The following is a 26,707-nucleotide window of genomic DNA, read 5'->3' as shown; positions in this document are numbered from 1 at the left end:
CTGTGTTTGTCCTGTTAGACCCCAGTGTTTACTACAGAGACTAGAATACACTGTTGGTATTAAGGAAAATACACTGTACAGGGAGTGCAGAATTATTAGGCAAATGAGTATTTTGTCCACATCATCCTCTTCATGCATGTTGTCTTACTCCAAGCTGTATAGGCTCGAAAGCCTACTACCAATTAAGCATATTAGGTGATGTGCATCTCTGTAATGAAAAGGGGTGTGGTCTAATGACATCAACACCCTATATCAGGTGTGCATAATTACCGTAATTGTCGGGCTATAAGCCGCTACTTTTTGCACAAGCTTTGAACCCTGCTGCTTTTAGTTGGGTGCGGCTTTTCTATGGATTGTCCATGATTTTTGTCATATTGTAAGACGATTTGCTTTATTTGTTCCGCTGTTGTACGGCACTACGTTGCCTGGCAGAAGGATCGGGGTTCAAGAGTGGTATGTTGGTCACATGTCCGTCCGCCAGGCAACGTAGTGCCGTACGAAGTAGCACGAAAAGCAAACTTCAAAGTAGCGCTACGCGTTCAGCGGGAGGCGTAGATGATGAGCGGCGATAAACTTGCGAAAAGCAAGTTATGCTCAACTCCACCAGTGGATTCTGACAGCGTGGAAAAGTGTGAAAACATCCACGATCACCAACGGATTTCTAAGGGCTGGACTGATGATGGAGAGGAGGACACCGCCACGGCCCTTCTGAGGGTGTTCGACTCTGACACTGACAACGAGGATTTCTTTGGTTTTGAAAGTGACAACGAAGGAAAGAAGCTGAGAGTGGATGACGAAGCCATCCTGAGCCTGTTCGTTTCCAACACTGGAGAAGAGGACTTTGGTGGTTTTAGTGGGCAGGAAGAAGAGAAAGATGGTGGTGAATGACTGACTTTTCTTCTTGTTAAAGCCGTGTCACTGCACCTGAGCCTAAAAGGTGGTCTGAATCTATTTTTCTGGTGTGCTGTAGGTTATTGTTATGTACTACATTTGTTACTCGTTTATGAAGCACAGTACATGTTATGTTGTGGCAGGGATTTGTCCACCAGAGGGCAACGGTGGTTGGGGAGCTTTCAGTCTGTGGGGGTGCATGCCCCGGTTCTCTTAGTAAAGAAGCAACTGTGAGCTAAACATGGTCTCCGTGGTTCCTTGGTCTTAGGATATCACATATGGCGACGAGGGTAAAAGCCAGGTTTTGCTGTGAAGTTACACCGTGCTAAGTGACTTATGAACTGAGGTTGGCAAGTGGTACAGCGCTAGTATCTGTGGGAAGTGGAGCGTAACCCTCGGTGTGGAATAATGGCTACCACTTTGGGCTCGGTGGCACCGTTCGACAGCGAGCTGCAATCCTGGGAGGAATATTGTGAGATTTTGGATTACTTCTTTGTGGCGAATGATATTAAGGAGGAGGAGAAGAAGCGAGCGGTACTGTTGAGTTGCGTGGGCGCACAGACCTATGCCCTGATTAGGAACCTACTCAGTCCGGTCAAGCCAGGGGATCGTTCTTATGCTGAGTTGGTGGGATTGTTGAACAATCATTTTCACCCTAAGCCGAGTGAAATTGTGCAGCGGTGGAAGTTTAACACACGGAATAGAAGGCCGGAGGAAAGTGTGGGCGATTATGTAGCGGAGCTGAGGAAGCTCGCACAGGACTGTAACTTTGGAGACTCCCTGACGGTGATGCTGCGGGATCGTTTAGTATGTGGAATAAGCGACGACAGAATACAGCGCAGATTGTTAGCAGAGGATTCGCTAACATTTGAAAAGGCGCTGAAGTTTGCTCAAGCAATGGAGGCTGCTAACAGAGACATTGTGGATTTGAAGAGCATGACAGAACAGTCGCGATTCACTAAAGGATTAGGAGCCGTGAACAAGATGGAGGACGGCGGCTCGACGTCACAACAGGTTGTCAGGAAGTGCTACAGATGTGGAGGACTAAATCATGTGGCCAAGGACTGCAGGTTTGTTTCAGAAAAATGCCACAACTGTGGAAAGGTGGGACACATAAAAAGGGTTTGCCGAATGAAAATGGAACAAAAAGGAGGGCGTGGCAGACAAGGTAAACAAGCCCATTTCTTGGAAGAGGAGAATGTGGAGAGTGAGGAAGAAGGAGCTGAAATGCACCACATAAAGGCAAGTATGTATAATGTGCATGAGGAGATTAGCATCCCAAGGGAAGAACCCATCAGACAGAAGCTAAAAGTAAATGGACAGAATGTGACATTTGAAGTAGACACAGGCTGTGGTTACACTATCATGTCGAAGGAGTCATTTAAAAAACTTTTTGAAGGCAGTAAGGCGCCCAAAGTAAGCAAGTGTGGAATCAAACTGAGAACGTATGGAGGCCACAAGGTACCCGTGTGGGGAGCAGCCCAAGTGCAGGTGGAATTCAGAGACAGTAAGAAAACACTGGATGTGGTGGTGGTTGAAGGGGCTGGAGCTAGTTTGATGGGTCGGGGATGGATTAAGGCCCTCCAATTAGACTGGCAACCTGTACATAAGATAGAAGGCGGAGATGATGCCTTACAGCGGATACTGGCCAGACATGAAACAGTGTTTAAGGATGAGTTGGGAACGCTGAAGGGGTTTGCAGCAAAGATACATGTAGCCAGTGATGCCAAACCATGCTTCTATAAGCCCCGATCAGTTCCGTTTGCTATGAAAAAGAAAGTGGAGCAGGAACTGGAGAGACTGTTGGAGGAGAAAATCATCCAACCAGTGAAATTCTCAGAGTGGGCCGCACCCATTGTACCCATACTAAAGCCAGACTCCAGCGCCAGAATTTGTGGTGACTACAAACTGACTGTTAACAAGGTGTCGCCTGTAGAACAATACCCCATTCCACGAATGGAGGACATGATAGCGGGGCTGGCGGGAGGAGAAAAATACACCAAGTTAGATATGAGTCACGCATATCAACAGGTTGTACTTGATGAGGAATCTAGAAAGTATGTCACAGTGAACACACACAAGGGTTTGTTTACATACACCAGGTTGCCATTTGGTGTGAGTTCAAGTCCTGCCATTTTTCAGCGCACCATGGAGAGTGTGTTGCAAGGTCTGACTAATGTCGCAGTGTATCTGGATGACATCATCCTGACGGGAAAGAATGACAAAGAACATCTTCAAACACTGGCTGGAGTGCTGCAGCGCTTGGAGGAGGCGGGCCTGCGCTTAAAAAGGAGCAAATGTCAATTCATGGAGAAGGAAGTGACATTTTTAGGACATCGGGTGGATAAGACCGGTTTACATCCAGTGCCGGCAAAAGTGAAAGCAGTGCAGGAGGCGCCACCCCCAAAATCAGTGACAGAGCTCAAAGCTTATTTGGGGTTGTTGAACTTCTATAATAAGTTCTTGCCAAACTTGTCCACACTGTTGGCCCCACTGCACAAGCTTCTGAGAAAGGGGGAACCATGGTGTTGGGGACCAGCACAGGAGAAGGTTTTCGGCAAATCAAAGGAACTGTTGCAGTCAAGCAGTGTATTGGTACACTATGATGAGCAAAAGGATTTAATTCTTTCTTGCGATGCGTCCCCCTATGGAGTGGGAGCAGTACTAGCTCACCGCATGCCAGATGGTCAGGAAAAACCCATTGGGTTTGCATCACGTACCCTGAATGCAGCAGAAAAGAACTACTCACAGCTGGATAAAGAAGGATTGGCTGTGATATTTGGTGTACAGTATTTTCATAAGTACCTGTACGGCAGGAAGTTCATGATTATCACGGATCATAAGCCATTGATAAGTTTGTTCCATGAGTTGAAGGCCGTCCCTCAGATGGCGTCACAGAGGATCATGCGATGGGCAGTGTTATTAAGAGCCTATGAGTATGTCATTAAATACAGAGAAGGCAAAAATAACAGTAATGCTGATGGTCTGAGTCGTCTCCCTCTTCCAGAGAACCTCCCTAAAGAGGTGGCAGCTGAGGACCAAGTGTTGATGGTAGATCAGGACCAGGAGGGCGTGATGACATCTGAGCAGCTGCAAAGATGGACAACCAAAGATCCCATACTCTCCAGAGTGCGTGAGTATGCTATGAGAGGATGGCCCACTACGCAGCATCCTAATTTTCAGCCCTACAGACAGAGACAACAGGAGCTGAGTGTGCAGGATGGGTGTGTGCTGTGGGGGGTGAGGGTGGTGATACCAGAACGAGGTCGACGCCCCCTTTTGGAACAGCTACATCAGTCACACCCAGGAATGAGCCGCATGAAGGGCCTGGCCAGAAGCTACATGTGGTGGCCGCATATGGAGAATGACATTGAAGACAAGGTGAGGTCCTGCAGTACATGTCAAGAACATAGACACAGGCCACAAGAGGCACCGCTACACCCCTGGGAGTGGCCAGAAAAGCCCTGGAGAAGGATACATATCGATTATGCTGGCCCGTTTTTGGGTAAAATGTTCTTAGTAATAGTGGACGCCCACTCCAAATGGTTAGATGTGTATCCAGTTCCATCCGCTACAGCAGCTGCAACCATAGACTGCCTGAGAAATTGTTTCAGCACGCACGGCCTTCCTGAGATGGTGGTCTCAGATAATGCCCAGTGTTTTGTAAGTGCACAAACTAAAGAGTTCATGGCAAAGAACGGAATCACTCACGTCACCTCCGCTCCATATCACCCCGCCTCCAATGGGTTAGCAGAAAGAGCAGTGCAAACGTTCAAAGAACTCATGAAAAAGAGTACTGGAGACACACTGGCAACCAAGTTAAACAGGGCTCTGTTTAGTTACAGAATCACACCACAGTCCACAACAGGGAAGTCTCCCGCTGAGTTGATGATGGGCCGGAAGTTGAGGTGTACTCTTGATCTCATACACCCTGACTTGAAACAAAAAGTGACAGCAAAACAAGATAGCCAAAGACTGTATCATGATAGACATGCCAAGGAGCGCATGTTTGTTATTGGAGACACAGTATATACCAGAAACTATGGCAGAGGACCCAAATGGATACCAGGACTTATACAGGAGATGACGGGGCCTGTTTCCTACTTGGTGATGCTGGGCAATGGGACAGTGGTGAGGCGTCACGTCGATCAGCTGTTTGCCCGCCTGGAGCCGTGCCTGGCAGCAGGAATGCCTGAAGGCCACCCAGACGAGGATGAGAGACACATAGAGGTGCAAGTTACACCAGTGGTGAAGCCACATATGGAGAGTAGTGATTCGCTGGAATCACCTGCCACTGGGTTACGGCGATCGCAAAGGACCAAGAGAAAGCCGGAGCACCTGAGAGACTTTGTGCCGTGATTACGGTGAACTGTTATAGGTTAACCTAAGACTGTTGGACTAAAGGTTCACTATTCCGGAGTGAAATTTCAATAAAGGTTGGGGACGGGGTTGTTGCATTTTTTTTTTATAAAGGTGAAGTTTTTGGTTATGGGTATTTTCTGTAGTGATTAAAACTACAGAGTAGTTCCAGTTTAAGGGGGGAGGAATGTTATGTTGTGGCAGGGATTTGTCCACCAGGGGGCAACGGTGGTTGGGGAGCTTTCAGTCTGTGGGGGTGCATGCCCCGGTTCTCTTAATAAAGAAGCAACTGTGAGCTAAACATGGTCTCTGTGGTTCCTTGGTCTTAGGATATCACAGTACATGTTTCGTACTTGTAATTACCGCTACTTGTACATATACCTAAAAAGTTATGCAAATATAAGATAAGATAAGATAACCTTTATTAGTCCCACACGTGGGAAATTTGTTTTGTCACAGCAGGAAGTGGACAGTGCAAAAGTTATGAGGCAAAAATTAGAATACAATAAGAATAAATACAGTACACAGCTGTACAGAATAGAATAAAATAAAATACTATATACAGTAGAATAAAATAAAATAAATATACAATAAGATAAAAATAGAATACAAATACAAATACTATATACAACTGAGTAAAAATACAACGATGACAGAAAGGATTATTGCACTTAGTATTATTGCACATGTGTGGATGTGTGTGCTTGTTCAGTTAAAGTCTTTATTATGGAGTCTGACAGCAGTGGGGAGGAAAGACCTGCGAAATCTCTCCGTCCCACACCGTGGGTGCCGCAGTCTCCCACTGAAGGAGCTGCTCAGTGCTGTCACAGTCTGCTGCATGGGGTGGGAGACGTTGTCCAACAGGGATGACAGCTTAGCCGCCGTTCTCCTGTCACTCACCACCTCCACTGGGTCCAGAGGGCATCCTAGAACAGAGCTGGCCCTTCGGATCACCCTGTTCAGTCTCTTCCTGTCCCCAGCAGAGATGCTGCCGCCCCAGCAGACCACACCATAAAAGATAGCAGAAGCCACAACAGAGTCATAGAATTTCTTCAGGAGTGGGCCCTCCACTCCAAACGACCTGAGTCTCCGCAGCAGGTACAGCCTGCTCTGCCCTTTCCTGTAGAGGGCGTCTGAGTTATGAGTCCAGTCCAGTCTATTGTTCAGATGAACACCAAGGTACCTGTAGCTGTCCACAGCCTCAATGTCCATACCTTGGATGTTCAGTGGTTGCAGTGGAGAATGCTTGTGCCTGCGGAAGTCTACCACCAGTTCCTTGGTTTTACTGGCGTTGATCTGGAGGTAGTTCAGCTGGCACCAGTCCACAAAGTCTTGGGTCAGACCTCTGTACTCCTTGTCGTCCCCATCAGTGATGAGGCCGACTATTGCAGAGTCATCAGAGAACTTCTGCAGGAAGCACTGGGTGGAATTGTGGGAGAAGTCTGCAGTGTAGATGGTGAAGAGGAACGGAGCCAGAACCGTTCCCTGTGGGGCCCCCGTATGTACCCCTAACTTGTTTTTCAAAATATTAATAAAAGTGATGCATCTCCAAACAGCCATCTCTTTCCTGACAATTCGCTTTGTGCATATTCTCTTACATATGATAAGTCACCATTGAAACACCTGCGGCTTTTAGTCAGGTGCGGCTAATGTATGTACAAAACAGGATTTTCCCCTGATTTTAGCTTGTGCGGCTAATATTCAGGTGCGCTTTGTAGTCCGGGAAATACGGTATTAGGCAACGTCCTTTCCTTTGGCAAAATGGGTCAAAAGAAGGACTTGACAGGCTCAGAAAAGTCAAAAATAGTGAGATATCTTGCAGAGGGATGCAGCAGTCTCAAAATTGCAAAGCTTCTGAAGCGTGATCATCGAACAATCAAGCGTTTCATTCAAAATAGTCAACAGGGTCGCAAGAAGCGTGTGGAAAAACCAAGGCGCAAAATAACTGCCTATGAACTGAGAAAAGTCAAGTGTGCAGCTGCCAAGATGCCACTTGCCACCAGTTTGGCCATATTTCAGAGCTGCAACATCACTGGAGTGCCCAAAAGCACAAGGTGTGCAATACTCAGAGACATGGCCAAGGTAAGAAAGGCTGAAAGACGACCACCACTGAACAAGACACACAAGCTGAAACGTCAAGACTGGGCCAAGAAATATCTCAAGACTGGTTTTTCTAAGGTTTTATGGACTGATGAAATGAGAGTGAGTCTTGATGGGCCAGATGGATGGGCCCGTGGCTGGATTGGTAAAGGGCAGAGAGCTCCAGTCCGACTCAGACGCCAGCAAGGTGGAGGTGGAGTACTGGTTTGGGCTGGTATCATCAAAGATGAGCTTGTGGGGCCTTTTCGGGTTGAGGATGGAGTCAAGCTCAACTCCCAGTCCTACTGCCAGTTTCTGGAAGACACCTTCTTCAAGCAGTGGTACAGGAAGAAGTCTGCATCCTTCAAGAAAAACATGATTTTCATGCAGGACAATGCTCCATCACACGCGTCCAAGTACTCCACAGCGTGGCTGGCAAGAAAGGGTATAAAAGAAGAAAAACTAATGACATGGCCTCCTTGTTCACCTGATCTGAACCCCATTGAGAACCTGTGGTCCATCATCAAATGTGAGATTTACAAGGAGGGAAAACAGTACACCTCTCTGAACAGTGTCTGGGAGGCTGTGGTTGCTGCTGCACACAATGTTGATGGTGAACAGATCAAAACACTGACAGAATCCATGGATGGCAGGCTTTTGAGTGTCCTTGCAAAGAAAGGTGGCTATATTGGTCGCTGATTTGTTTTTGTTTTGTTTTTGAATGTCAGAAATGTATATTTGTGAATGTGGAGATGTTATATTGGTTTCACTGGTAAAAATAAATAATTGAAATGGGTATATATTTGTTTTTTGTTAAGTTGCCTAATAATTCTGCACAGTAATAGTCACCTGCACACACAGATATCCCCCTAAAATAGCTAAAACTGAAAACAAACTAAAAACTACTTCCACAAACATTCAGCTTTGATATTAATGAGTTTTTTGGGTTCATTGGGAACATGGTTGTTGTTCAATAATAACATTATTCCTCAAAAATACAACTTGCCTAATAATTCTGCACTCCCTGTAGTGGTTTCTAAAAGCTCTCATTCTCAAAAAGTAGCGTTATCTGGAAGACGCAAATGGAAATACAGCAAAAATGTTGAACATCATTCATTTCACACAGACGAATACATGTTAAGGATGAGAGGGAAAGAGCTAGCTTGTTTAAAAATGTGCTCTGAGGTAAGGATTAGACTCTCCTTCTGTCTTAAAATTCACAGAATTATGGGATATGCGGTCTTCTATGACCGAGACATATTTTGTATTTAAACAGAGCTAAGTAGTGCCCAATGGCCACCAACATTAAAGGAAAGCGTAAAGGCATATCCCAATAATAATGTCATTTTAATAGATATTTAATCATCTTCATTTTTGATGACTTTTGATCTCTTTAGCTGTTAGTTCTGGCATCTCAGGAACAGAAATAATAAAGTTTTCTAATATTTTTCTAATATTTGAATCAACATGCAAACGCACTTTACACTTCTCATCTGTTGCTCAGTTTCAAAGCTCACCTGTGACCTTTTAAACCCCCAAACCTATAAAACAAATCAGAACTACAACCAAATCAAAAAGTGGATCAAAGACTTCTTTGAGTCGTTAACCAGAATTGTGTTCAGGGGCCTCTCGAACACTTGACTAGAAAGTGAAGGAATTGCATGCTTCCTTCGTGTTGTCATCAGATTCTTAACCCAGATGTCTGCAGTGTTCTCATTATGCATGTGGACACTATTTAGTCCACAGCACTGACGCAAGACGTGGCCTGGTTATAAAACACGGCTTTTTAAAATCTTTATTTAACTTGGCTGCTGTAACTGAAATCAAGAGCTGCTGTTGGAGAGCTGACTTGGCTGCAGACAGACGTGCACTGTGTAGATACCAACAATCTGAAAACTTCCTGAGTCAAACTTAGTCAAATCTTCACAAAACAAACCAGAAGAAGCTTTTTATTTACTTCGTAAGAGCCTCCACTAAGAACTGATACTCCACTGAGGCAGACAAGCTGTTTGAGCTTTAATCATTTTGCAATAAGCTTTCTTAAGGAGGAGTGGATCATATGATGAAGCTCCGTATTAGTGAAAGCTGTCGATTGTTGCGGAGAGCTGATAATAAACTGTTTCTTTTGGAAAATGCGATTAGACACTCAGTTATTCAGAGTGGAGACAGATTTTTGATAAGGCAGTAAAAAGTGAGCTTTGTTTCTTCTCTGATGAAACCGAAGCCATCAGGGCAAATGATGTAAAAATGGCCAAACATTCACTTTAGAGGTTCGCTATGCACACTCCTCGTCACGCTCCCTCTGCCCTCATCTTACAACATGCCCCAAAGCTCTTTATAAGACCCACATTAAATAACTGCGCAGCCTTGTTGTCGACATGTATGTACATGACTCCGACATGTTCCCTTAAAGCTGTACGTTTATGCTATAATACAGTACCTTTCTTATCCTTCCCCAGCAACACCACCTTTGGTTTGTACATTGGTGGCTCCACCAGGGTGGGCCTCATGTCAGAGATCCGGATGTCGTTCGGAGAGCCGCCCATTGAATCCTGAGGAAGAAGGGGGAAAAAAGCATCAGGCATATACAGTAGAGAAGAAAAGGCAGCTTCTGTGATTTAAAAAATGATTACGAATCTCATGTAGACAATTCGTTTTGCTTGACTGGCATCAAACATACATACATTTGTTAAATAAATACAAACTTTGGTAAGTATTTCAGCAGGTTCTGGAGTTCCTGATCCCCAGTAGGATCATGGAGCGTGCTTTTAACCCTCTGGGGTTTTGATTTCACTGATGCCTCAGATTCTCTTATGTAAGGCCACGTGGAGTCATTATTGTAAGAAACAACCAAGTTCAGTACAGTCTGCACTATTTGAATACAGTTCTGAAAAATAAGATATTATCACCTTGTTAGAGAAAGTAAAAACTGAACTGAAGCACTGATTACGATGTATATACACATATTCCGACAAAGTTTGATGGTTTAGCTCTAAATGCAAACATGACTTTTGTTTGTCTGCAAATCCTCACTGGGGTCCTCACAAAACCCTCACAACACTAAAGGTCAGAGCGTGAGTGAGAGTTAGAGTGACTTCAAAAGATATCATAACTTTCTTACATCTTGAACTTACAGACATATGAGTGATGAAATCTGTGCAGTGTCACACAGCTAGCACTGAATTTTGGATGTGTTCAGTGGTATCTTCTGGATATAAAAGCTATGAAAAGTCCACAAACCAAGTAAAAATACCTAATTAATTTTCTTTACAGTTCTTTTTGGATTGTGTGTGTTTCTGTGAGAGAGTGAGAGACAAACCTCAGAGCTCTCTGTCAAGTCCTCTTTGTCGTTCCTCTTAGGAATATCGATGCCAGAGTTGTGCATTGGTCCCTGATCCATTAGCTGAGTCTGAGAGAAGTCCTGCATCTCTCTGTCTGTCACCTGAAAAACAACTCCATTTTTTGAGTTGTGCACTGATTTGCTTCAAACGGACAAACACAAACATAAGAAAAGCTTTTGTTGTTCTCAGCTGTCTTCTGTTTTAGTGATCAGAGACTTGGATGAACTTACTTCAGGTAAGCTCTTGCCATGTGAGAGCCGTTATCAGATTATCACACACAAGCATGATGTCTGTGTCCTGCGACATTATTGCTAATAAATACATTTGGGACTAAATGCTTGTTGACCTCCTGTATGTGTCTGTATGTGTAATCTGTACCTCTTTAGGAGGCAGGGGCCACGGTGGTTCATATGGCTCTTTGCTGAGGTGTGTATGTTCCATGTTGGTTCCTGCCGAGGTGGCGGTGCCTGTGCTCAGCTGGTGCTGGTGCTGGTGCCCGTGTCCGGCGTGTACGGCGTGACCGGCGTGTCCGGCATGTACGCTTTTGCCCACAAGACTTTGCACTGACTTAACCATGTTCTTCAGGTCCTCAGGGTAGGGTGTTGGATAGCGTTTTAGGTTTATCTCCACCTACATGACATTTAGGACTATATTTAATAAACAGGGCGTGAAGTAGCAAATTTAAATCTGCCAAGATCAGCATAAAGGCGTTGGTCACAAACAAGTAAACCTGATAAGGGAGCAAGAATAAGCACGACTTATTATCTGAAATCTTGCAAACATAATTCAGCATACAAGTGCACAGTTTTCTGCATGTGTTTCTGTCAGGAAACAGCATTGCAACTTAAATCAAGGAGAGGCAACTGGAGGACAATTGCTTCCGATACTGGGGGGAAATCTACAGTCTGACGAAGCAGCTGATCTCTGAATGAATCCTAGTAGCATTTAAACCTGAAATCTGTAACAGCTGACCTGTCACATGTGTAAAAGAACACATAACATCATTTACCTGACCAATGTCTTGTTAAATGCATCATTTTTTATGTGCACTGTGTGATACTGCAGGGATTCATTTATGACATCTGCGTGGTGATAACGTTTTAATTTTAGGGGTAAATTGAATTCTAAGGTGCAAAGTATGCGGATGACCAGAAGCAGTTTTTCTATATCCACATGTGGTGTATAATTATGGAACTGTGTCCAAACATAACAGAGATTATTTTCTTAAGATTTAAAGGGGTGCTAATCCCAGAGTGTCTGACTCAATGTAAAGCATGAACTATATATGTGGAGTATATATAGTTTTATTTATGTATATTGTGTGTGTAGAGTTGTATATAAAATGTCTGATTATATTTTATATCGAGGAACGCTCATTGTAAATTAAATAGCATTGGGGGGATTATACAGTGGCTTGCAAAAGTATTCGGCCCCCTTGAACTTTTACACATTTTGTCACATTACAGCCACAAACATGAATCAGTTTCATTGGAATTCCACATGAAAGACCAACACAAAGTGGTGTACACGTGAGAAGTGGAACGAAAATCATACATGATTCCAAACATTTTTTACAAATAAATAACTGCAAAGTGGGGTGTGTGTAATTATTCAGACCCCTTTGGTCTGAGTGCAGTCAGTTGCCCATAGACGTTGCCTGATGAGTGCTAATGACTAAATAGCGTGCACCTGTGTGTAATCTAATCTCAGTACAAATACAGCTGCTCTGTGACGGCCTCAGAGGTTGTCTAAGAGAATATTGGGAGCAACAACACCTTGAAGTCCAAAGAACACACCAGACAGGTCAAGGATAAAGTTATTTAGAAATTTAAAGCAGGCTTGGGCTACAAAAAGATTTCTCAAGCCTTGAACATCCCACGGAGCACTGTTCAAGCGATCATCCAGAAATGGAAGGAGTATGGCACAACTGTAAACCTACCAAGACAAGGCCGTCCACCTAAACTCACAGGCCAAACAAGGAGAGCACTGATCAGAAATGCAGCCAAGAGGCCCATGGTGACTCTGGACGAGCTGCAGAGATCTACAGCTCAGGTGGGGGAATCTGTCCATAGGACAACTATTAGTCGTGCACTGCACAAAGTGGTAAATGGACTGATTCTTATATAGCGCTAAAGCGCTCTATACAACATGCCACATTCACTCAATCACACCCATTCTCACAAGCACTTTACCTATACGTAGTGCTATCTAACTACTTTCACACACATCCATACTCCGATGGATGCATCGGAGAGCAACTTGGGGTTAGTATCTTGCCCAAGGATACTTGACATGCAGACTGGAGGTGCCAAGGATCGAACCACCAACCTTCCGATCAGTAGGTGACCTGCTCTACCTCCTGAGCTACAGCCACCCAAAGTTGGCCTTTATGGAAGAGTGGCAAGAAGAAAGCCATTGTTAACAGAAAACCAGAAGAAGTCCCGTTTGCAGTTTGCCACAAGCCATGTGGGGGACACAGCAAACATGTGGAAGAAAACTAACACTGCACATCACTCTGAACGCACCATCCCCACTGTCAAATATGGTGGTGGCAGCATCATGCTCTGGGGGTGCTTCTCTTCAGCAGGGACAGGGAAGCTGGTCAGACTTGATGGGAAGATGGATTGAGCCAAATACAGGGCAATCTTGGAAGAAAACCTCTTGGAGTCTGCAAAAGACTTGAGACTGGGGCAGAGGTTCACCTTCCAGCAGGACAACGACCCTAAACATAAAGCCAGGGCAACAATGGAACGGTTTAAAACAAAACATATCCATGTGTTAGAATGGCCCAGTCAAAGTCCAGATCTAAATGCAATCGAGAATCTGTGGCAAGATCTGAAAACTGCTGTCCATCTAATCTGACTGAGCTGGAGCTGTTTTGCAAAGAAGAATGGGCAAGAATTTCAGTCTCTAGATGTGCAAAGCTGGTAGAGACATACCCTAAAAGACTGGCAGCTGTCATTGCAGCAAAAGGTGGTTCTACAAAGTATTGACTCAGGGGGCTGAATAATTACGCACACCCCACTTTGCAGTTATTTATTTGTAAAAAATGTTTGGAATCATGTATGATTTTCGTTCCACTTCTCACGTGTACACCACTTTATGTTGGTCTTTCACGTGGAAGTCCAATAAAATTGATTCATGTTTGTGGCTGTAATGTGACAAAATGTGGAAAAGTTCAAGGGGGCCAAATACTTTTGCAAGCCACTGTATGTACTTTCTTTTCTGTTTTCTATGTTTATAGTTGTTACTTTAATATTAATATTTGTATATTCAAAATAAATCAGTCACTCAATCAGTCAACTAATGCTTTACTTGTAAAATGTCATATTAATCTTAATATTGGAGGTGCTCCAATAGCAAAAACAAAGATAAACAGACACCCTACTCATCTCATACGACCCCCCCTCCCCCCACCTCCCACCCCAAAACAGATATAGCTGACCTTGACCTTCCCAGAGTTGTCTTCCTCTTCTTTCTTGTCCTCAAAATCGAAGGCCACAGTCATCCTCTGTTGTCTCTGCTCCTCCCACAGCGTAGGATTAAAGCTGTCGCTGTCCGACTGATAATCTGCACACACACCATAAATTAACAGCCGAGGGTTTAAAATTATAGTCAGGTAATCTTTACCTGGGTTACGCGCGCGCGCACACACGCACACACACACACACACACACACACACACACACACACACACACACACACACACACACACACACACACAAAAGGAGTTCGTACCCTCATCGTGTCGCGGCTGCTGGGGAAACATGTAGTTGGTCAAAACCTTCTGTTTGGTTTCTGGGTGGGCTTCTGTCTGCAGTGGGATCAGAGCCTTGGACTGCAAACACACACACACACACACACACACACACACACACACACACACACACACACACACACACAGAGTATTGTTGTAGGAACTTTTACTGATGACATCTATTCCATTATGTCTAATTTTAACCTGCACCTACCCCTTTTCCTAAAAACAAAGATTTCTGCCTGCTGCTCATTTAAATTGCTCACACAATCAGCTGCAGCAGAGCTCGACTTCAAACGAAACCTGCCGAGTGCTAATGCAAATCACTTGGGAAGGATTTGCGAATCAATTTTCCCAACAGGGAAAATAAATGTTTCATTGCATTCAGATTACAAATATCACAACACATCCTAATTAAAACTGCACCAAGACATTATAGTTTACATTTTCTATTTTCGGATACAATGCTAGTAAACTTTTCTGTCTTCCTCGCAAACTTTAATGCGGACCGAATTCCCATGACGTCAGAGTCGCCACTTGTAATGCATCAAACAGCATGAGCGAATATGAGTTTCATTACTGAGGCAGAATATGCCGACATAAGTGGTGATATTAAATGTAAATGTGTGAACGCTCTGCCATTAAACAAATTGCATTTGAATTTTAAATTTGCTTTCCTCTTCAGCAGGTAAATAACGCTCCGAGCTTCTTGGGACTCATGATTTCGTTTAATGGCTTTGATTGAACTTAAAAATAAAAATGCAAATGTCTCAAAGAGCTGAAGAACAGTTTGGCTGCTTTTTCTGAATGACAGCTAAAACTGCATCCTCTCTGTGGACTCTGTGCTGTATATAGAGCATTCATCGCAGAGAGAATCAAATTCAGAGGGCCCATAAAATGATTCATTGCTATGTAGCATCTGTCTTATCACTGAGAAGGTTAACATGCAGCAAACTCTCACTGAAAGCACAAAATCAAGTAATTATCAGTTCATTGTAGTGTCTTTAAAAAACAAAACAAAGGAGAGAATAGTGAGAAAATGAACAGGAGCTGACATAAAATATTTAGCATGTGTATTTTTCATCATTATCACCCTGTTGTGAATAAATCTCCCTATTTTATTGATTTATCTTTGCCACACCGTTTTGATAAAAAGCCATTAGAAATGAAACGTGACACTAATTGATAATTAACAATAAAAACCTTCCAGTGACAGGCAAGTAAAAAGGACCTGTTAGTGACTCATCTCCATATTTATACTCTCGAGCTCTGCCAGAGTTACTTTGCATCATCAAAGTGAAGAGTAATCCTTATTTGAACCTCGGTGCAGGCCCTTTCAGCTCCTTTGCCCATTCTTTTTAAAACAACTCTCTTTACTGACTGGTTAAACTGAGCAGCAGCCGTGAACAGCAGGTGAGATGAGCCTCTGTGCTCTGAGATGACCATGTTGGGGACATGTACTGTCTGACATTACACAGAGCCACGAGTAGAAGAGGTGGCTCATGGGCGGTACTTGAACATATGTTGACCTTATGTTAAATATGGGAACTCAGATATGTGATAGAAACTAAGGAAAGGATAAAGAGGTTGAAAGTCTATCAGAGAAACACAATTTTATAAAACATGCCATATCATAGTTGTGGTAATTTAATTACAATGTCGATTTCGTTGTGTGTTTGTGCTGCACATTTGTTAGCACACATTTGTTAGCTACGTGCTCTCTTGGAGAGCGTGGGCAGAGAGAAAGAGATACCTGATTGTCAGAGAGCCACAGAGCTGCCAGGTCCTTCAGCTTAGTGAAGGTAAACGGTAGATTCTTTAACCTAATCGAGAGAGACACACAGAGAGGGGGGGAGAGAGGGAAGGTGAGAAAGAAAAAAAAACAGAGATGTTTCATCACCCACGCACTGTACAGCCCGCAGAGCATATAACCATAGCAACACACTCAGCCATTCCCATGGAAACAGTAGACCGAACCGAAACGACCATTGAAAAAGTTTGCGCTCGTGTGTGCATTGTATCTATTCACTACTGAGTCATAAAGGAGCTTGGTCTCTGCGTGTGTGTATGTGTGTGTGCGTGGGTGTACCTGTTGTCGCTGAGGTTAAGGACTCGCAGTTTGGTCATCTGTCCGATCTCATCAGGAAGAAACTCCAGTTTATTGGACCGCAGTGACATGACGGTCACGTTCTTGCAGTTACCGATCTGAAACACACAGAGACACAGACAGTCAGATTACATTAGATAAACATCGCATAGTGAGCAAGATCCACAGCATCACAATTAACCTATATTACACTGGACATCTTCAGACTGATGAGTGTTAAATTACAGATAGTATAAGACTTTTGTGCATCTTTGTAAGGTGCGTTTGATAATGTTCAACACCTTACGTTTACAAAATGTAATAATGTTGTTTTTAAAGTGACCATAATTTTTGTTTTCCATTCAAACATGTAATATATTTAATGCATCCAGATTTATCATCTTCTCTTTCAATAATGGGCTTCAGCCAACCTAAGCTAGTAATACCTAGCATCATAATAACTTCGAAAAAGAACATCTGCAACATGGCTGACATCTGTCATCACACTTTGAACCAGATAAAACAAACAAAAAAAACACTTTCCAAAAGGTTGACTGCTAAAATAATGATTAAGAAAAACAGAATGAAATTAGGTACAAATCATTACTAAATCATAACAGAAATTGGGACAAGGACAAGAATTTAATGCTCATTTTCAACTAAATGGGAGAAAAACATTGATAAAAAGTTGGGACATGGGAACAAAAGCATGGAAAAGTGTCACTCCTGGAGTGGATCCAAATACAGGGAGTGCAGAATTATTAGGCAAGTTGTATTTTTGAGGAATAATGTTATTATTGAACAACAACCATGTTCTCAATGAACCCAAAAAACTCATTAATATCAAAGCTGAATGTTTTTGGAAGTAGTTTTTAGTTTGTTTTTAGTTTTAGCTATTTTAGGGGGATAACTGTGTGTGCAGGTGACTATTACTGTGCATAATTATTAGGCAACTTAACAAAAAACAAATATATACCCATTTCAATTATTTATTTTTACCAGTGAAACCAATATAACATCTCCACATTCACAAATATACATTTCTGACATTCAAAAACAAAACAAAAACAAATCAGCGACCAATATAGCCACCTTTCTTTGCAAGGACACTCAAAAGCCTGCCATCCATGGATTCTGTCAGTGTTTTGATCTGTTCCCCATCAACATTGCGTGCAGCAGCAACCACAGCCTCCCAGACACTGTTCAGAGAGGTGTACTGTTTTCCCTCCTTGTAAATCTCACATTTGATGATGGACCACAGGTTCTCAATGGGGTTCAGATCAGGTGAACAAGGTGGCCATGTCATTAGTTTTTCTTCTTTTATACCCTTTCTTGCCAGCCACGCTGTGGAGTACTTGGACGCGTGTGATGGAGCATTGTCCTGCATGAAAATCATGTTTTTCTTGAAGGATGCAGACTTCTTCCTGTACCACTGCTTGAAGAAGGTGTCTTCCAGAAACTGGCAGTAGGACTGGGAGTTGAGCTTGACTCCATCCTCAACCCGAAAAGGCCCCACAAGCTCATCTTTGATGATACCAGCCCAAACCAGTACTCCACCTCCACCTTGCTGGCGTCTGAGTCGGACTGGAGCTCTCTGCCCTTTACCAATCCAGCCACGGGCCCATCCATCTGGCCCATCAAGACTCACTCTCATTTCATCAGTCCATAAAACCTTAGAAAAACCAGTCTTGAGATATTTCTTGGCCCAGTCTTGACATTTCAGCTTGTGTGTCTTGTTCAGTGGTGGTCGTCTTTCAGCCTTTCTTACCTTGGCCATGTCTCTGAGTATTGCACACCTTGTGCTTTTGGGCACTCCAGTGATGTTGCAGCTCTGAAATATGGCCAAACTGGTGGCAAGTGGCATCTTGGCAGCTGCACGCTTGACTTTTCTCAGTTCATGGGCAGTTATTTTGTGCCTTGGTTTTTCCACACGCTTCTTGCGACCCTGTTGACTATTTTGAATGAAACGCTTGATTGTTCGATGATCACGCTTCAGAAGCTTTGCAATTTTGAGACTGCTGCATCCCTCTGCAAGATATCTCACTATTTTTGACTTTTCTGAGCCTGTCAAGTCCTTCTTTTGACCCATTTTGCCAAAGGAAAGGACGTTGCCTAACAATTATGCACACCTGATATAGGGTGTTGATGTCATTAGACCACACCCCTTCTCATTACAGAGATGCACATCACCTAATATGCTTAATTGGTAGTAGGCTTTCGAGCCTATACAGCTTGGAGTAAGACAACATGCATGAAGAGGATGATGTGGACAAAATACTCATTTGCCTAATAATTCTGCACTCCCTGTACAGTACAGTGAAGGCTAAGTAGTTTAACAAGACGTTTTAATAACTGACCACAAAAAGGAACAGCAATGATCTAAAAACCCCAAATGCAAGTGAAATCAATCAACAACAGGTGAAGACAATTACAGCAAAGCTGGCAATCTCAAAGGAAGGAAAAACAAATGGAAACTAGAATAAGAACAACAAAAAACAAACCTTCAAAGTAAAACAGGAAGTAACCAAAAGACAAAAGGCACTAACAGGAAGTTGAAACACAAGAAGGAAGAGACAGGAAACACTGAGGGAACTGAAACTACTATTATTAATTATGATCAAGACATGAACCAAAACACAAGGACACAAAAACCCAGGACCATGACAAAAAGTTCTTCAATGTAAAGAAACACCAAGGGGAACGTCATTAGTGGGAGCTAATTAGGTTAATTAGGAAGATGGTTAGGAGGAAAACGAGTGGCCCAGATTGGCTTTAAGAATTATGGACAGGGAGGGGTTCAACAGCTTCATAATAACATCTTGCAAAGTAAAATTACAAAGAATTTGAGGAGATGATCATCTAACGCACATAATCTCATTAAAAGATTAAGAGAAACCAGAAAATATCACTGGGTAGAAATTGCTTCACAGGCTTACAGAGACTTCAGTAAGTCACTGCCAGCGGACACAGTTTGTTGCTGAGAAGTCTGCCATGTTAAAAAAGTAACCGTGTGCACTTGTGCACATAATACATGCTGTATCAAAAAGATTCATCTGATTTCAAAAGGCTTTTTTTTTCAAGTAATGGACATAGAAGTGCAAAGATTTCAAGATGTGTCTTCATCTCCATACCTCGCGGGGCAGCTCTGAGAGGAAGTTCTCATCGGCAGCGAAGGTTCTCAGGCTGTGCAGGTAGCCGATGGTGGGAGGCAGCGACTCCAACTCATTACAACTACAGTCCAACTCCTCCAGTAGAGACAGACTGAGTGGAAGGAACAAAGGCAGGAAGGAAGAGGCAGAGAGAGCATGACAGAGATAGAAAGGAAATCATTCTGCAGGCAACACAATCTCTTCTGTAACATTAAATTACTCAGACATGAAAGAATAAGAATTGCAGTATTCGTTATTCCTACAGCTGTCAACACATCATGTGATAAGACTGAAACAAGGAATGAATGGATGGGGGGTGGGGAGTACTGTATATGTATCCAAAGCCTGATATATATTTTTTGTTTGAGCAATAGAGTACTATTGTTGTCCAACACACACATCATTAAATGAGCCTCATCATTTAACTTGGTGACACGTCAGCCTCACACACTATCACCATAAATTAAAAGTGTATTAAAATAGTGTGTTACCTCACTTAAATGAACATTTGTACAGAAGGTATATCTCTGAGGCATTTACACACAAAATGTTTTCAAAGTTTTTTGCTTAGGTTTGTGCTGGAGTAAGCTCCACAGACATGTTTACCTAGTTTCAGACTTTTCATGGGATTTGTTGACAGCAACAAACACGACGACTGTCAGCTGCCACATCTTTAAACGTGTTATGATGAAAAGGAAAATTTGCACCAGTTAATAAGTGGCGAGTGTTGAGAGAGAGGGAAAAGATCAACACATTGAAGAATCCATCCATCAATCAATAAATGACTTAATATGAATTTGGCCTCATTTGATGGCCACCCATCTCATCCCCTTTGGGTATCTTAAAATTCTTCAACCTGGATCTCAATTTCTCCACTCCACTCAGTTATACAGCAAGATCCACAGAAGGCCCACTACAGGACACTATGACCGCCCCCTTTGACTGCCATCATTGTCCTAGCATCACGCTAACAGCAGGCTAATGCTAATGAGACAACAATTTTACATTAATGTACTGTCACTGTTAACATTGCATTAGTCTGCTATTATTATTCCCGATAGACCGGACCATCTGGGCCACCATACGGTCTGACAGGAAGGAAAAGGATAGGAGAGGAGACAAGAGGAGAAAAGAGGAAAGGACTTTCACACCCCACATTTAACTTCAAGTTTCTTTCATTTAGCATTGCTTGTGTTCCCAATCACAAGATTATAATCCTCCTTTTCCAAGGACAAAAAAAGAAAAAAAAACTCAGTTCCCTCTGGTTTAAATACTCAAGATGCACATTCATAGAAGCATTAGTCATGAGCAAACAAGTTAAGATACGTAGTAAATATATAAAAGGATACACTCACCAATCACTTTATTGCGTATACCTGTCCAACTGCTTGTTAACGCAAATATTGCAGTTACTATGCAAATATAATCAGTGCATTTTGGCATATAGACATAGTCAAAACGCACTGTTGCCCAAACCGAGCATCAGAATGGGGAAGAGAGGTGATTTATGGAATTTGAAAATGGCGTGGTTATTGGTGCAGGACAGAAACTTTAGAAACTGCTGATCTACAGGGGTTTTCCCAAGCAACCATCACTAGGGTTGACAAAAATCATCCAAATTCAAGGAAATATCCAGCAAGTGGCAGTTCTCTTGGTGAAAATGCCTTATTGATGTCGGTGGTCAGAGGAGAATGGCTGGGCTGCTCCGAGCTGATAGGAAGGAGTCAAATAACCACTCAGTACAACCAAGGTATGAAGGGCAGATGGGCTATAGAAGCAGAAGACAACACTGAGTTCCCCTTCTGTCCACAATTTACACGAGCTCACCATAGTTGAAGACTGGAAAAACATTGCCTGGTCTGGGGAACATTTTAATGATTGTTTTGTATCAACAGTTCAGTGCTGTAGGTGTAATGATTTTTAGGATATATTCTTGACACACTTTGGTAAACATGAAGCTGTCTGTTACTAATCTCTGAGGAATGTTTCCAGCAACTTGTTGAATCTTTACCAAATGTGAAGGCAGTCAAAAGGGGACTCAACTAGCAAGGTGTACCTAATAAAGTGACCAGTGAGTGTACACTGCCATGATGGCACCTTTCTTATGTCTAATGTAGCAGAGGCTTTAAACATTTTAAGACTTTAATAAGCAAAACAATAACAGTAGTAGTACCAGCAGCAGTATTCATTCTATTTATTTATGTTCTATGTGGATTCGACACATATCCAGTAAAGTCTATATGCAGTATTTATTCTACATGGAAACTGAAACATTGGGAAGGGATCACATTCATCATTAGTAAGAAACACTTTAAAAACTAAAGGTAAGAAAAGGACCTTTTAAGGGGAATTAATGGATCTACAGCACTACTTATTGAAGCTAAAACCTGGGACCTGTCCAGGAAGACAAAATGTTTCCAGTGCGCTCAGATACAAATCTTGCAAAAGTGTAATGATAATGTTAAACATGGCATCTGCACATGTTTATGCATAAAGCCACATGGAAAAAAGTATCGATTTAACGTGTAAAAACAAACAAACAAACCAAAAAACCCAACAGAATCAAATTATTTCCATCCAAACTGATGTAGTTTAATATCACTCGAATTTTGGGCCATTTTGGACTGCATTCGTCAACAATTTACCAGCTCATAACTTCTAACTAATCTCTAAATATAGAGAGAGAGATGAAAGAAAAGCACTTTAAGTGGAATTAAAAAAAAAAAAGAAAACAAAAATCTTCTGCCTAATTTAATAAATGCTCATATTTTCCCAAAACAAATAATGGAATTACTGCCACCAAATCTGGACTGTGATGGATAATAATGAGAATGTAATCACATTACTGTAATCATTTTTACATGCAATCATTTCCATCTGAACGCTGCAGATTTTTACTGGTATGCTACTTTTTCAGTGAGAGTCTTACTCAAACGTTACGTCCAAATGTCCCAACAAGAAGAAAATGCAAAGTCGTGTTTATGTTTGCATGTAATTCATGTATTAATGTGAAGATGTTTCCCACATGGACAGCATGTGGCAGCAAGCAGGAATTCTTGTATCTGTAACACAGCTGAACATTTGTCTGTCTCTGAACACACCCCCGGATCCAGGAGGCTAATGTTACTCACCCTTGCTTGGGCTTCGGACTAACGCCGCGGCAATGCAGCAAATACAACACACAGAACCCCCCCCCCAGTCATCAGCCAGCATAACAACACAGCAGCTAACAGCAATAAACAAGGAAAACAACAACCCACCAACGATACATGTCACCTTTCGAGATCATCTAAAATGACAGCAGGTTCTGCTGAAGGAGCTTTTAAAGTTTTTTGAAGAAAAAAAAGTATACACTATAAAAGTATAGATGTGTATTTGGCTTTGATGGAGTGTGTGTGCATTTTTCTTACCTCCCAATGGTGTTAGGCAGTGAGGTTAGCTGGTTGTCATCTACCTTTAGTGTTGTCAGCTTCTTTAACATTCCTGCAAACACACACACATGCAAAATTACTCTGTTCCTAGAGCAGGGGCCTCAAACCTGTGGCTCAGGTGCTGCAGTACATTCATCTCCACTTGCTCCCTGTGGCTGTTAGAAAAAGAAGATAGATGAATATGGAAATAAACAGCAGTTTAAAAAAACGTATGAGTGTCTCTGGACTGTGGGAGGATTTCAGAGTATCTGCAGAGAACCAAGACACAACCATGACATACAAACTCCACACAGAAACACCTCAACCGTTGGTGTAAAGTGACTCTTTACACCAGGGGTAGGCGACTCCAGGCCTCGAGTGCCGGTGTCCAAATGTCAAATGATTAGTTCATTACCAGGCCTCTGGAGAACTTCGAGACATGTTGAGGAGGTCATTTAGCAATTTGGATCAGTTGTGTTGGATCAAGGACACATCTAAAACCTGCAGGACACTGGCACTCGAGGCCTGGAGTTGCCACCCCTGCTTTACGTTATCTACAGACTGTGAAAAGCTGACCAAGAATCCTGGCTACACATGAAAAACAGCCAAGCAATGCCACAATCAAAAACAACTGGGGTTTAATGTTTCCAGCGTTTCTTATCGTAACTGCAAATATCTCTGAAAACAATGACCAATTTACTGAACAGTTTCTGATGCTTAGGTTGCAGGTAAACAAGGCACTATTTAGCTCCAAATTCTCTTTCAGCAAACCTCTTGGCAATGAATGGAAAAACACCCCAGTCAGCACAGTCACACACACCTAGGAATTCAAACTACAGCACAGTGATAATGTGTGGCATTTATTAGTAGTATCAATATGCTTGCAATATTGTGTTAATATAGGGATGGCAATGTCAATATTTTATTAAATAAAATAAAAATACTCTGGGAATACTATGAACAAGAGGGCTCATCGCATGCACCACCATCATGAGATTTTCCAGATTTCCCTAAATCAGCTCTACCGAACTGAAATCAGCTGATTGTAGCTCAAACGCACAGGAAGACAAAACATGTTTGTTTGAGGCTTTTTTTCTTTCTATCCGCCTGAAGCTTAGATAAGTGAAGAACCTTTGTCACGACAGTAACAATATAATCATATTTGTATTGTAATTACTGAATGTAATAAACTACAGCAATACTGAAAAATGTAATGTGATTAACACGTTACCCCCAACAGTGGCCTTACGGTAGGGTTTGGGAGGTTTTCGTGTCGGTATGCTTGACAATCTCATTTTATGGCAAAAAAATAACTAAAGTGAGATAACTTTAGTCTTGTTGACAAAGTTTAACTCTGATGACAGTTGAAACAATATGATAAATTGAGGTATGGTTTTGCAATACTTGGCATATTGTACAATGTTACTATAGTATCAAAGTATTGATATAATATATTATGGGGTGCCTAGTGATTCCCACCTCTAACAGCCAGCTACCCTCAGTGCTGCTGGTGACTTTTCTGCCTTTTGCCTGTGGCAATAACGCTGTGTGGATAATCATCGCTGAATAAAAATATGCTAAAATATCCAATATTTTATTTAAATATGTGCTGCTGCCCTACTGGTATATACTTAAAATGAAGCTAACAAATTTCCATTTGCTTTCATTACTTTTAAAGTCATTAGGCTACCCAGAGTCTTTGTTTTTGTTTGGAAAATGACAGAATTTAGGCCAGCTGTTTCTCTCTGTTTTCAGCATTTATGCTACTTAGCTAACAATGTTAGCTTTACTTGTCAAATCTTAAATTGGCCTCCACAAAAGCACAACAGAATGACCAGTTTGGTAAAAGTATAAAGTAGGTAACATTTTCTGAATGACTCATAGTGTTTTTGTGTGCGTTTGCGTGTCCATATGTGTATACCTATAGAGTCAGGAAGGTGCTGCAGCATGTTAGAGGATAGCAGCAGGTCTTCCAAAGCCTCGCAGCCCGAAATGTCCGCGTCCAATGTCTCGATACGATTCTTAGCCAAGTCCAAGTACCGCAACTGACGAAGCTTCCCTATTGACTATTGTGCGGGGAGAAAAGAACAGAGTAAAGACGAATAAGCAGAAATCGGAAAAAAGCATAGACATGTTCAACTGTATATGCTCACATGAAGCTTTTTGTCCCAACTTCTGCTCACCCCTGGTATAGTCTGCAGAGAGTTATTATCAAGCCATAGCTCCTTCAGATTGTGGATCTGTTCCAACACCTCCGGCTGACATGCGCAAAGAAAAACCGACATTTTCACTGAACACACGCTATAAATTATACATTTAGACTTCGCATTTATATTGAGACTACTAATTATGTACAGGTGCAGCCTTTCTTTTCTGCAGTTCATTTACAGATAACACTTTTGGTTGTGTTACTTTATTGTTTAGTAGCTTAAACATACTGCATGCACAGCACTGTATAGTTCAACCTTTTATGTTTCTGCTTCTCTTAATTTTCCATGTCCACATTTGCTAATTTCATTTCTAAAACATGCGTTAGCTGGTCTCACCACTTCAGAAAATTCATTGCTACCCAGATCCAGCCTCTCGAGCTGTGTCAGTCTGTGGATGGACCTGAGAGGAAAGAATCCACTGATTAGTACAGGTTTGACATTTTGTACATAAATTTAAAATTGTACGCACCGAAGACCTCACAGCACACATTTAAAATTTTAAATACTTCATCTGAATTTGGACACAGTGAATTCTTACGCTGTGACTTCTGACAAACTTACTCAGTTTGTTAGAAGTTTTGAGCCCATGCAAACCCCTGTACTGCGGTGACTTTAGCATGTAGCATACGTATACAGCAGAATTTACTGTTTAGCACAGGCAGAGAACATTTGGCAAGTTTTTCATAGGCACAACCCACATATTGAACTATGCTCTTTAACCCACAGATGCATTTTCCTTACAAATGTGGATCCTTTAAAGGGGAAACTAGCAGGCTTTCCAGTCATATAAGATATATTTCCAAGACGCATTTTTACAACAAAGACATAATCAACTGAACACAAATTTCATTAGCTTTTGTGATTAAGTTTAGCAATTGCATTGGTAGAGTAACTGGCATTAATATTACCACTTTTCACAAGACACTGTTACTGAAATCACTGTTAATCTGCAAGTGCTGTACAAGGTTATTGAGTCTAGAAGCAGTTTGTAGTGGAGCTGTCCTCTGTGGTGATGGTGAGGATAAAGTCAGCTACATAACATTAAACCGCAAACATTTAAAACAGTTATGAGTGACACACTGATGTTATATCAGGCTTCGTCAGTATTTGAAAACAGCTGCAGAGATAAATACAGTTTTTATCCGGGGATCTGGAAATGCAATCGCACACTCAGGAACACATGAGACTAAATGTTTCTCTCGCTGTCTCGCTCACACACACACACACACACACACACACACACACACACACACACACACACACACACACACACTCAAAAACACATATGGCAGTTTGCCTCACTTTGGCATTGTTTTCAGGTGGTTCTCCCTCAGCTCCAGGATCCGTAGTTTGGAGAGTCTGAAAAGCCAGAAGGCACATGAAACTTAATTCAATGCAATAACAATCTATTGACTGCAACAGCTA

At 42.2% G+C, this 26,707-nt stretch overlaps 1 protein-coding gene across 14 annotated transcripts in view; it reads right to left on the bottom strand.

Moving 5' to 3' along the window:
• The window catches only part of lrrc7 (leucine rich repeat containing 7), a 154,864-nt gene that overhangs the window by 23,824 nt on the left and 104,333 nt on the right, over nt 1-26,707 (bottom strand). For 11 of the 14 annotated variants that reach the window (XM_086268044.1, XM_086268051.1, XM_086268052.1 and 8 more), the window contains 14 exons: nt 26,585-26,641; nt 25,619-25,682; nt 25,256-25,330; nt 24,994-25,138; nt 23,073-23,145; nt 22,794-22,811; nt 19,645-19,774; nt 16,517-16,632; nt 16,181-16,250; nt 14,409-14,508; nt 14,116-14,240; nt 11,049-11,300; nt 10,649-10,771; nt 9,770-9,881 (listed from right to left, as the gene is read on the bottom strand). In XM_086268044.1, the coding sequence (XP_086124170.1) occupies nt 9,770-9,881; nt 10,649-10,771; nt 11,049-11,300; nt 14,116-14,240; nt 14,409-14,508; nt 16,181-16,250; nt 16,517-16,632; nt 19,645-19,774; nt 22,794-22,811; nt 23,073-23,145; nt 24,994-25,138; nt 25,256-25,330; nt 25,619-25,682; nt 26,585-26,641 (1,460 nt within the window). The remainder of the gene's footprint in view (nt 1-9,769; nt 9,882-10,648; nt 10,772-11,048; nt 11,301-14,115; nt 14,241-14,408; nt 14,509-16,180; nt 16,251-16,516; nt 16,633-19,644; nt 19,775-22,793; nt 22,812-23,072; nt 23,146-24,993; nt 25,139-25,255; nt 25,331-25,618; nt 25,683-26,584; nt 26,642-26,707) is intronic. The other 3 variants (XM_086268042.1, XM_086268053.1, XM_086268041.1) reach the window with 2 other exon arrangements.

Source organism: Aulonocara sp. 'chitande type north' Nkhata Bay, linkage group LG17, assembly GCF_057382095.1.
Source record: "Aulonocara sp. 'chitande type north' Nkhata Bay isolate Kocher_YH1m ecotype deep benthic linkage group LG17, A_spYH_male_GT1.1, whole genome shotgun sequence".
Taxonomy (NCBI): Eukaryota; Metazoa; Chordata; class Actinopteri; order Cichliformes; family Cichlidae; genus Aulonocara; species Aulonocara sp. 'chitande type north' Nkhata Bay.
This window is presented reverse-complemented; position numbering and strand designations above follow the sequence as displayed.